This window comes from Bos indicus, chromosome 18, assembly GCF_029378745.1.
Source record: "Bos indicus isolate NIAB-ARS_2022 breed Sahiwal x Tharparkar chromosome 18, NIAB-ARS_B.indTharparkar_mat_pri_1.0, whole genome shotgun sequence".
Classification (NCBI taxonomy): domain Eukaryota; kingdom Metazoa; phylum Chordata; class Mammalia; order Artiodactyla; family Bovidae; genus Bos; species Bos indicus.
The window spans coordinates 35,462,829-35,473,045 of NC_091777.1; the positions used below are offsets into that span (position 1 = coordinate 35,462,829).

The window sequence follows — 10,217 nt, forward strand, 5'->3', positions numbered from 1 at the left end:
CTTTCACCAGTTCAGGATCCTCTGACCGAGCATGAAATGAAGGGCAGGGCTCCAACACAGCCCAAGAGCTGGCAGCAAGTGGACCTCTGACATACAGGTCTTTCCTAGTTCTCAGGGGGGAATCCCAGGAGAAAGGAACGACTTTCCTTCTTTCTTTTACAGGTGAGTAAGATGAGGCTCAAGAGGCACTAAGTTGCAGGAGCTCACCTAGCAGGTAAGTGGAAGGGCACACCTGGCCCTCTGCTTTCAGAATCCTGTCCTCAGTTCCAGCCTCTTTGGCTGAATTTTGTGGCAGGGGATGTGGAGCTGGGGAGAGGGTGTATATGACAGAAGTGCCAAGAACGCAAGGGAGTGGAGAGTCCGGGCCTGGTGGATTCTGGCGAATCTGGGTCAGCACCCACTACAGAGATCCCTCCTTTCCTCTAGCCCAGACAGAGGCCCCCACGTCCCATCATGGGATCATACAAGCTGTCTCTCAGTGCCTGGGCCTGAGGACTGGAAAGGAAGATAGGGGCTGCAATGGAAGGGCCCCTCCCTCCATGAAGATACCCCTACTGGCTGCCAGCAGCACCAAGTAGCTAGTCTGGGCTTCCGGAGTCTCTCTTCCTAGGGGTCTCCAGGCTGACAGAACGCTGCTTGTTTTGCCCAGGGAGGCTGGGGCTGTACTCCCCCCATCCTGAGTGCATTCAAGAGCAGAAGCCTCCCCGCCTCGCTCCGCCAGCCCCCTCGCTCACTCCCAGGCGGACCCCTGGCTCACTCACCCTCGCGCACCTACGCCGCCTTCCCAGCGGGGGAGCGCTTCTGGCGCGCAGAGCAGGCCAGGGGAGTGGGCGCCGTGGGAAGGCCGCTGGTCGTTGCCCCTACCGGCGGGCTGAGAAGCCAAGTCAAAGTCAGCTGGAAGCCCCGGGGGTGAAGCCGAGTCGTCCCGGCCCGCGGAGGGCGAGGGGGCGGCTCGGCAGGGGGCGCTGCGAGAGCCGGCGTCTCGGCGCTCTCCGGCCGGCTGGGGCTCGGGCGGCTGCCGTCGGGCCCGGCGGGGTGGGCGGTGGCTGCGTCCTCCGGCCCCCAGGGGGCGGTGCGGCGCCGCCGGGTTCCCTGCTGCGCCCGTGCCGCCCCCGCGGTCTGGAGGCTGCGCGCAGTAGCAGTCGTCGAGGCAGCGGTGCGGTACGTTCGAGGACTCCGGCTGCCTGGCGTCCTGGGTTTGCGGTTCCCCGTCGGCGCGTCCTGGGGCTGTGAGCGTGACCCGGGGGCGGGCGGGGGAACGGGCGCGCGAGCCCATGGCGAGGCCGAGGTCGGCCGGGCCGCCTTGAGCGCGAGCACGAGGCGGCGCCCCGCCCTCGTCGTGAGCGTTGCACCCGCGCAGGCCGCCCCCCAGCGTGGGGCCCTCCGGGCGAAAGCCCACGGGAGCGTGGCACCGCCGGTCCCGAGCTGGACGGAGAGATCCCAGCCTTTCTCCCTTCTCCTCAGGCCTCAACTGCGACAGCCGCTGTGCTCCCGGTGCCGGGCACCAAGACTGGTGCCTCCTACAGCCTAGTGCCTTCTGCCTGCCTCACCCGCCGAGCTCTACCCGGCCATCTTCAACGTCTTTCCTGGATGAGCTGAGGTCTTAGTTCACACCGAGGGCTTAGCTCCTCTCCCTTTTGCTTGGAGCAGGCCCACGCTTAAGGAAGGGGTGATGGAAGGGCCCCTGGAGGATGGGGATGAGTCTCCAGAGTCCCAGGGCCATGCCACCGACTGGAGATTTGCTGTGTGCAGTTTCAGAGATGCCTGGGATGAGGGGGAACCTGCTCCCCAGATGCAGGCTAAGAACCCCCATCCTCCAAGCCCACCAGCAGGGGCAGCCCAGGGGGAGGAGCTCCAGGGCAGCCCTCTGCCTGGTGAACTTCAGTCACCCACAGGACAGATGGTTGCAGATGAGTCGGGGCATGGCCAGAAGGGCACATTAAGAGGATCTTCTGTCCACATGAAGGAACCAGCCTCCTCTGGAGTGAAGATCCTCCTAAGTCCAATGTCTTCCCACCTTAGTCTGGCACAGGGTGAGAATGACAGCCAAGGAGGAGACTTGGCAGGGGACTCAGTTTCAGGCAGGGTCATGCCAGTCCGCTTGGACCCTGAAGTGTTGGACAGTGACCCTGTGAACCATGGAGGTCTTTTATCTGAGACATCGTCAGAGCTACTGGAGGCAGGTAACGAAGGCTGGGCCAGGGAAGTCTTGGGAGGGAAGAAGGGAGGGTACCTGAAGGTGGGGAGGCTTCTGATCCTACTCAGGCTAAAGCCCAGGTGCAAATAGGGGGTCTCTGGGTAGATTGCCCAGTGTAGACCCAAGCGGTTTTCCTCGCCAAGACTCCCACAGATCCAGACTCTTGAAGTCCACTGACTACCTCCTGGCCCAAGACATTGCCTGGGAGCTACTTGCCAGTGGCATGGCTGCCCTGCCAGGTAGCTAGCTGGGAGACACTAAAGGCGGTACAGGTGGGGTGGGTTGATTGAGCAGATGTTCACTGCCTTTTCCCCCACAGGGACTCGAGATGTAGAAGGCCGGGCAGTGCTGCTTCTGTGTGCCCATAACTCAGCTTGGAATCACCCCAAGTGCAACAGCCATGAGCTCGTCCGCCTCCTGCTCTACTTGCAAAGCATCCCCAGGTTGGGGGAGGAGGTTGGGGGACAGAACCTGAGCCAGGAGATGGTAGGGTTGGGGAAATAGATACTCAACAAAAGCCTGCTCCTTTAGGCCCAAAGTACAGACCTTGGGACTGACCGTGCTAGTGGACGCCCGGATTTGTTCCCCAAGCTCTTCCATATTCTGGGGGCTCAGCCAACTGCAAGTGAGTACAGGATTGTAGCTCCCTTCTTCCCCCTAGCCATTCCTTTCGTGTAGGGTCGGGATCAGGCCTGAGCTCAGATTCTTTGCAGGAAGCAGTCCCAGGATCAGTGCACCGTGTGCTGCTGGTGGGAAAGCTGCCGGAGGAAGTGCCTGCAGGGCTTCAGGTACTGAGCCATTTTGGTCAGGGTGGAGATGGGGTGAGTCCCCACCAGGCCCGAGTCCACTACACCTTTTTCTGCAGATAGAGCATCTATCCTCTCACCAAAGCCTGCTGACCCACATCTCCACCTCAGAGTTGCTCACTTCACTAGGAGGAGGCCTGCCTTACTGTCACCAAGCTTGGCTGGACTTCCGGATGGTCAGTACACTGGGTGGGGCATTGGGTGGATGGGCAGGCAATATGGTTAGCAGAGGAGCTCCCCCTGGGCTGGCTTGGGCAGTGCATAGCTGGCTGCAGTGGCCTAGGATCCAAGATGCCTGGGACCAGCCCTGTGCTCTGTGCTGGTCATGCCTGCCTCTGTTCACAGCGTCTGGAAGCCCTCCTGCAGAGCTGCCAGGTGGTTTGTGCCCTGCTTCAGGGAGCCGTTGAGAGCATGAAGGCTGTGCCTCAGCCTGTGGAGTCTGGGGTGAGTGTCCCCTCTTGACACCTCCCCAAATTCTCCCTATCTTTCTTCCCCTTCTCCCACATGCGCCTCTACCACCCGTTTCTCTTAATCATAGGAAGTCGGTCAACTGCTGCAGCAGGCACGGGTCCTGATGAAGCATGTGCTAGACTCTCCACGGTTGGCATGGCTACAATGCCAGGGAGCCTTGGAGCTGACATGGCTAAAGCAAGAGGTCCCAGAGGTGACCCTGAGCCCAGACTACAGGTAGGTACAAGCCCAGGTCTTGCCCCAGCCCATTATATCTCATGCCAAGGACTCAGTGTCTGGCCCAGACCAGCCAGGATTATGGTCCCAGGACAGGGTCAAGTGGAGCTAGGCACCTGGAAGGGGCACTAAGACATGTACCATGCACCAGGTCAGCAGTGGACGAGGTTGAGGAGCTGTATGGCCGCGTGGATGGATTGTTGCACCAACTGACACTGCAGGGTAACCGCCGAATACAAGCACTGGAGTTGGTCCAGACGCTGGAGGCCCAGGAGGGCGAGCTGCACCAGGTGGGAGCTATCCGCCCTGGTGGGCCCCACCTCTAATCTTAAGCATCACCCCCACCCCATAGCAACTCTCCTTTCCTTGTTTGTACTCCTCCAGATGGAAGTGTGGCTTCAGCAGGTGGGCTGGCCAGCACTTGAGGAGCCCAGGGAGCCTTCACTAGACGTGCTGCTTCAGGCCCAAGGCCCTTTTCGGGAGCTGGACCAGATTGCTCAGGTGAGTTTGGTTACTTGTTCCTCGTGTAGGTATTGGAGCACTTTGCCAGAAACTTGGAATGCAAAGTGGGTGAAAGTAAATCTAGTCTTTATTCTCTTGGAAATTACAGTGAAGCGGAGGAGATCAGTTGTAACCAAAGATTGAAAGTCATGTGTATGTTCTTTTTTGGAGAAGGGAATGGCAACCCACTCCAGTATTCTTGCCTGGAGAATCCCATGGACAGGGGAGCCTGGCAAACTACCATCCATGAGGTTGCAGAGTTGGACATGACTGTGCGACTGAGCACATTTGTTCTCTGTGTGCAAAAGTTCTAGAGACAAGCAATACAGGTATTTCTATCTGAGTGTATGATAAAGTCCTGAACGAGGAGGGGTATTGGGCAAACTCTCTTGAGATAGTGACTTTGATCTGAGATCTGAAGGATAGGTTGACGTTAACCAGGCAGAAGAGGGTTAGAGAAAAGACATGTTTCAGACTGAGGAAGCAAAAAGCATGTACAAAGGTCCTGTGATAGGAGGGAGCATGGCTTGCCTGAGGAACCATCAGAAAGTCAGCGAGGATGAAATACAGTGCAGAAGAGGGAGGGAGAGTAGGGTGAGATGAGGTAAAATGAGGCTGGAAGAATGGCCAGTGGCCGGGAACTGGTCCTGTAACGGAGTACAATTTAAGCAGGAAGATCGTACAATCAGATCTGTATTCTAGAAAGATTACCATAGTTCCTGGGTAGACAGTGATTTGGTGGATGGACATGCAGAGTCCATTGAAGAGGCACTTGTAGTGGTCCAGGTGGGAATGATGCTTACTCTGGCCAGGATGGTGGCAGAGGAGATAACATTTGAGAAGTTGATGGGATTCAGTGGTGGATACATGTGAAGCTGTGAGAAGGAGAAGTGTTTACAAAGGTGAATAGGTACTGTTTCCTGAGAGACAGACCTTCTGGGGGAAAGGGCATTCATCTGTCCAGCCTTGGATGTACTTTGGAAATGACCATGAGGGAAGGAGAGGGAGCACTGAGTGTAGAGGCTTATTTCGTGGTTGTAGGTGTATGGGTGGTATTTGAAGTGTATGTGCACATGATTGCCTGAGAGAGAGTGGGCCGTCTTCAGGAACACCAGGGTTTAACAACTGAGCTAAGGGATGGGGGATCAGGAGGGGGGAAGCATTAGAGAAAGCCAAGGAGAATCAGGGAGTGGGGAGAGGTCAGGGGAGCTAGAGGAGAGAGGTTTGGTACTACTGAATGGTAAGAGTCAGAGGAAGCCTGAGAAGTGCTGGGGATGGGGAGTGAAGTGGGGTTGCAGAAGGCCAACATAGTTAACAAGTAATGATGAAAATAATGGTTTCTCCAGGGAGTTTCGCTGTGGAGAGGAGAACAGAGAGAGGGGGTTGGGGGAGGGGTTGCGGAGGTCTGGTCTTCACAGAAGTGACTTGATGATGCCTGCAGACATCCATGGAAAAGACCTGGGCTCAGCAACTGCAATGCCAGGCCTAGGCTTGCTGATTCCAGGCTCTGTCTCCAGGAACAGGTCAGGCGAGGGGAGAAATGTCTGCAGCCACTGGTTGGCTGTGATGCGGCCGAACTGGGCCCCTTTGGGGCCCGCTTTCTGACCCTGCAAACCCAGCTGGCCGACTTCTCTAGGGCTTTGGCCCAGCGGCGGCAGCGACTGGCAGATGCTGAGAGACTCTTGCAGTTCTTCAAGCAGGTGCGTGAGGGGTCCTGTCCCTGGTTCCAGGTGGTCAGAGAAGTCAGAGGGGTGGCTGCTTAGTGCTACGGCAGCCTGAGCTTTGAAGGATATTGTGCCTGTTTTCTCTCCCTGTTTTCAGTCCGATGCCCAAATCTACTGGGGATGTAGCCTGGGGCCACCGTTCTGTGGGGCTGGGGGGAGATAGAGGAGAAGGCTCAGCAGTCTTGGGGAGATCCTTCCTCAGTGCCCATCTGGCCTTGGTGTTGCAGGCCTTGACCTGGGCCGAGGAGGGGCGGCAAGTGTTGGCAGAGCTGGAACAGGAGCACCCAGGGGTTGTGCTGCAGCGGCTGCAGCTGCATTGGACCAAGTACCCGGACTTGCCTCCTGCCCACTTCCGAAAGATGTGGGCTTTAGCCACAGGGCTGGGATCTGAGGCCATTCGCCATGAGTGCCGCGGGGCCTGGGCGCAGTGCCAGGACACCTGGCTGGCCCTGGATCAGAAGTTAGAAGCTGCTCTGAAGTCACCCCCAACGGGTAGCACAGCTAGCCTGTGTGTCAGCCGGGTCCCAGCGGTACCGGCTGTCCCTCCCCTGAGGAAAGCCTATAGCCTTGATCGGAATCTGGGATTGAGTCTTAGAGAACCTGCCCACCAGTGCCACCATGAGGCCATTGTACCTGCCTGCCACAGACCAGAGGCTGGAGGTGGTGCCCAGTCAGGGTCATGCCCCACCGTGCCTCCTCCAGGGAGCTGTGACCCCAGGAGCCCCAACAGGTACAGAGAGTGGGCAGGGCAGGGAGGGCGGTGGCAGGGCGGATGTCTCAGGTCCTGACTCCACCTCCCTGGTAGACTTCAGCTGGTGCTGGCGGAGATGGTGGCTACGGAGCGGGAGTATGTCCGTGCCCTGGACTACACCATGGAGAACTACTTCCCTGAGCTGGATCGCCCTGATGTGCCCCAGGGCCTCCGTGGCCAGCGTGCCCAACTCTTTGGCAACCTGGAGAAGCTGTGGGACTTCCACCGCCATTTTTTCTTGCGTGAGCTGGAGGCCTGTACCCAGCACCCACCCCGGGTGGCCTATGCCTTCCTGCGCCATGTAAGCCCCACAGGCCACGCGGCCCCTGGCTGATCCTGCAACACTCAACAGCGAGCTACTGGGTCTGGCCTTGGTGTCAGGTCCTGTGATGGGTACAGCTATGAGCAGGACCAACTGGCCCCTGTTCTCCAGGGTGCTTTTAGTTTAGCAGAGGAGATGTGAGTGTGAAATAGATAATTCCAGATTATAATTGGGATTAGAAAAAAATCCAGATAGGTGATAGTGAGTTAGCAGTGAGGCAGGGGTACCCCCTTTAGAGAGAACAGTTAGAGGCATCTTAAGAGAAGCTGATGTTTGAGCTAAGGCCAGAGGGAGGGGCTGTAGTCAGAGCATTCCATTCAGAGGAAAGATCAAGTACAACGTGCTGGGCAGGAAAGTGGCCCAGTGGTTGAGAAGGAGACGGGTCAGTGTAGCTTAGTGTTGTGAGCAGGGGAAGGGTCGTCTGAGGTGAGATGAGACCAGAGCAGAGCTCTTGGGGCTGTGGGAGTGGCAGGGCTGTGTGCAGGACTTCCTCCCCAGAGCCCTGTAGGCAGGCCCCTCCCTGCACAGCGCCTGTTCCTGCCAGATCACCCGTCACTCCAAGCAGGGCAGGTAGGATCTGTCGGTGGGAGGCTTCCTGGGAACACATTGGCCATTTGGGCCTCCCGAGCTGAGAGTGGTCTGACCCCCTTGGATGCTGGCCCATTGGCACCTGGTCAAGCTGTGTATCTTTGCAGAGGGTGCAGTTTGGGATGTACGCACTCTACAGCAAGAATAAACCGCGCTCCGATGCCCTGATGACCAGCTATGGTCACGTCTTCTTCAGGGTGGGTGAGCCTGAGATTGTAGTGGGAGGAGGGATGGAGCAAACAATGGGAAGCTCCCTGACGGTGTCTGATGCACCCGGCAGGACAAGCAGCAGGCACTGGGGGACCACTTGGACTTGGCCTCCTACCTGCTGAAGCCCATCCAGCGCATGAGCAAGTATGCGCTGCTGCTGCAGGAGCTGGCACGGGCCTGCGGGGGACCCGCACAGGAGCTGAGTGCCCTGCGGGCTGCCCAGAGCCTCGTGCACTTCCAGCTGCGACACGGCAATGACTTGCTAGCCATGGATGCCATCCAGGGCTGTGACGTGAGTCTTGGCAGGCCATGGTGGCCAGGGGGCAGTGGGTGTGAAGGGAGGGGGCAGAAGAGGCCAGGCACCCACCAGGCCCCCACTTGGCAGGTCAACCTCAAGGAACAGGGCCAGTTGGTCCGGCAGGATGAGTTCACAGTCCGCTGTGGGCGCCACAAATCCCTGCGTCGCATTTTCCTCTTTGAGGAGCTGTTGCTCTTCAGCAAGCCTCGCCGAGGACCCACAGGCATTGACATGTTTACCTACAAGCGCTCCTTCAAGGTAGGCCCAACCCGGCCCCTCCCCGTACCTCCAGCGCCCCTACCCTACAGCCTCACTGAGCTCCTCTCCTGGCCACACAGATGGCAGACCTTGGCCTCACTGAGTGCTGTGGGGACAACAACTTGCGCTTTGAGATCTGGTTTCGCCGTCGCAAGGCTAGGGACACCTTTGTGCTACAAGCTGCCAGCTTGGCCACCAAGCAGGCCTGGACAGCTGACATCTCCCGCCTGCTCTGGAGGCAGGCCGTCCACAACAAGGGTGGGTGTCTGCCCCATTTCATCCCACGATCCCCTCCTTGGAGAGCTTACATTGTCCCAGAGGGGTCCCAGCGAGGGCCTCAGGAACTGGAAACACTGGGGAGGGTGGAAAAGGTCCAGCAGCAACAGCCAGCACAGGAGAAAGAACTCAAGTCAGGCAGTCCTGATGTCACCATCTCAGGCTGAGGACATGTAAACCTCTGAGTGTTTGGTGCACAGGACAGTCCCCAGGCTATAGGTGTCCAGGAGAGACTTGTATGAGGAGGAGGAGTGATAAAGGGCCGGGCTGATGTCCAGACACCCACTTTCCACCCAGAGGTGCGCATGGCTGAGATGGTGTCTATGGGTGTGGGGAACAAGGCCTTCCGGGACATCGCACCCAGCGAAGAAGCTATCAACGACCGCACCGTCAACTATATCCTGAAGTGCCAAGGTAGCAGACAGGCTGCGGGGGTGGGGTGGGGAGAGCTGCTCAGGGAGCGGTGTGGGCCTCTGGCAGCCCTAGCCTGCACTCCCCTCAGGACCTCGGCCCAGCTGGGCTCTGGCCTGACCCAACCGGACTCTCTCATGCAGCAGTTCGCTCTCGGGCCTCCATTGCTGTGGCTCCTCTTGACTCTGACAGCCCCTACCTGGGGGCCTCAGGCACCCTTCCTGGAGATCCTGCCTCTTGCTCTGTACTGGGGTCCCTCAACCTGCATCTGCACAGAGACCCAGCTCTTCTGGGGTTCCGCTGGCCCCTGTATTCCACCAGTTTCCCAGAGGAAGCAGCACTGGAGACTGATGCCGAACTGGGCAGCCAGCCATCTTTGAGTAGGTTTCTGGGCTTTCCCAGAGGCAGGAGGGCATGGCTTGGGATCTGGGCCTCCCCTTCTGACAGCTCACCTGGACTCTATTCCCAGCTCCTGAGGACTCAGAGGTTTCCTCCCAATGCCCATCAGCCAGTGGCTCCAGTGGCTCAGACAGCAGCTGTGTGTCAGGGCAGATCCTGGGCAAGGGCCTGGAGGACTTGTCCTACGTGAGTGTCATTTTGCCTCGTACCTACCAGCACTTTCTCAGCTCTACCTGGGCCTATGGTACCCTTGTCTTTAGGTGGAAATGAGGGTGGTGGGACAGAGCCATTCCTTAGAGACCCCACCTGGATCCTGAGCCAGGGAAATATATGTTCATACTTGGCTTTGTACCACAGGTCTGAGCCTGGGCTTGAAGGTGGGCAGTGGATCCAGGAGTCTTTAGATCCAAGGAGCATCATCTCCCTGGAGATCTGCTATGACCAGGCCATGGGCAGCACCTGGGTCACCTCCAGCCCATATGCACAGTGCTGTCAACCACCCATTCTGATGTCTGTGTCCATTGGACAGATCGGCAGTGACCTCTCCAGGGGATTCTGGCAGCAGAGCCTAAATAAGCACCCTCATTTTGGGTTCCTGGCCCATGTCCCCTTCCGTCCCCATCTTCATCTCTCACCCAGAGCAGAAGGTGGATGTTTCTATGCTGTAGGCTAGTGGGATGTTGAGTGGCTCTGGTAGTGACTAAGCTGCCCCACCCTTCAGGAGGAACAGAGGTGGGTTCCTCGCCACTGCTTCCCAACTCCAGGTCTCAAAGCCAGGCTCATCCCTAC

General features: G+C 58.2%; 1 protein-coding gene across 3 annotated transcripts; it reads left to right on the forward strand.

The window, feature by feature from the left end:
• The first annotated feature begins 1,107 nt into the window (after positions 1–1,107).
• Positions 1,108–9,955, forward strand: PLEKHG4 (pleckstrin homology and RhoGEF domain containing G4). Of its 3 annotated transcripts, XM_070770760.1 has the most exons (22): positions 1,108–1,161; positions 1,465–2,183; positions 2,341–2,436; positions 2,517–2,640; positions 2,729–2,822; positions 2,911–2,985; positions 3,063–3,179; positions 3,349–3,447; positions 3,542–3,690; positions 3,842–3,980; positions 4,075–4,191; positions 5,709–5,891; positions 6,143–6,645; positions 6,721–6,967; positions 7,684–7,773; positions 7,857–8,078; positions 8,172–8,342; positions 8,423–8,600; positions 8,916–9,032; positions 9,173–9,409; positions 9,499–9,614; positions 9,786–9,955. In XM_070770760.1, the coding sequence occupies exons 2-22, from the start codon at positions 1,673–1,675 to the stop codon at positions 9,789–9,791; spliced, it is 3,591 nt and encodes a 1,196-aa protein (XP_070626861.1). In that variant the 5' UTR covers positions 1,108–1,161; positions 1,465–1,672; the 3' UTR covers positions 9,792–9,955. The 3 variants fall into 3 exon arrangements, with proteins under 3 accessions (XP_070626861.1, XP_070626862.1, XP_019835811.2); XM_019980252.2 differs by lacking the exon at positions 1,108–1,161 and having other exon boundaries at positions 1,342–2,183; XM_070770761.1 differs by lacking the exons at positions 1,108–1,161; positions 2,341–2,436 and having other exon boundaries at positions 1,341–2,183.
• The last annotated feature ends 262 nt before the right edge of the window (positions 9,956–10,217 follow it).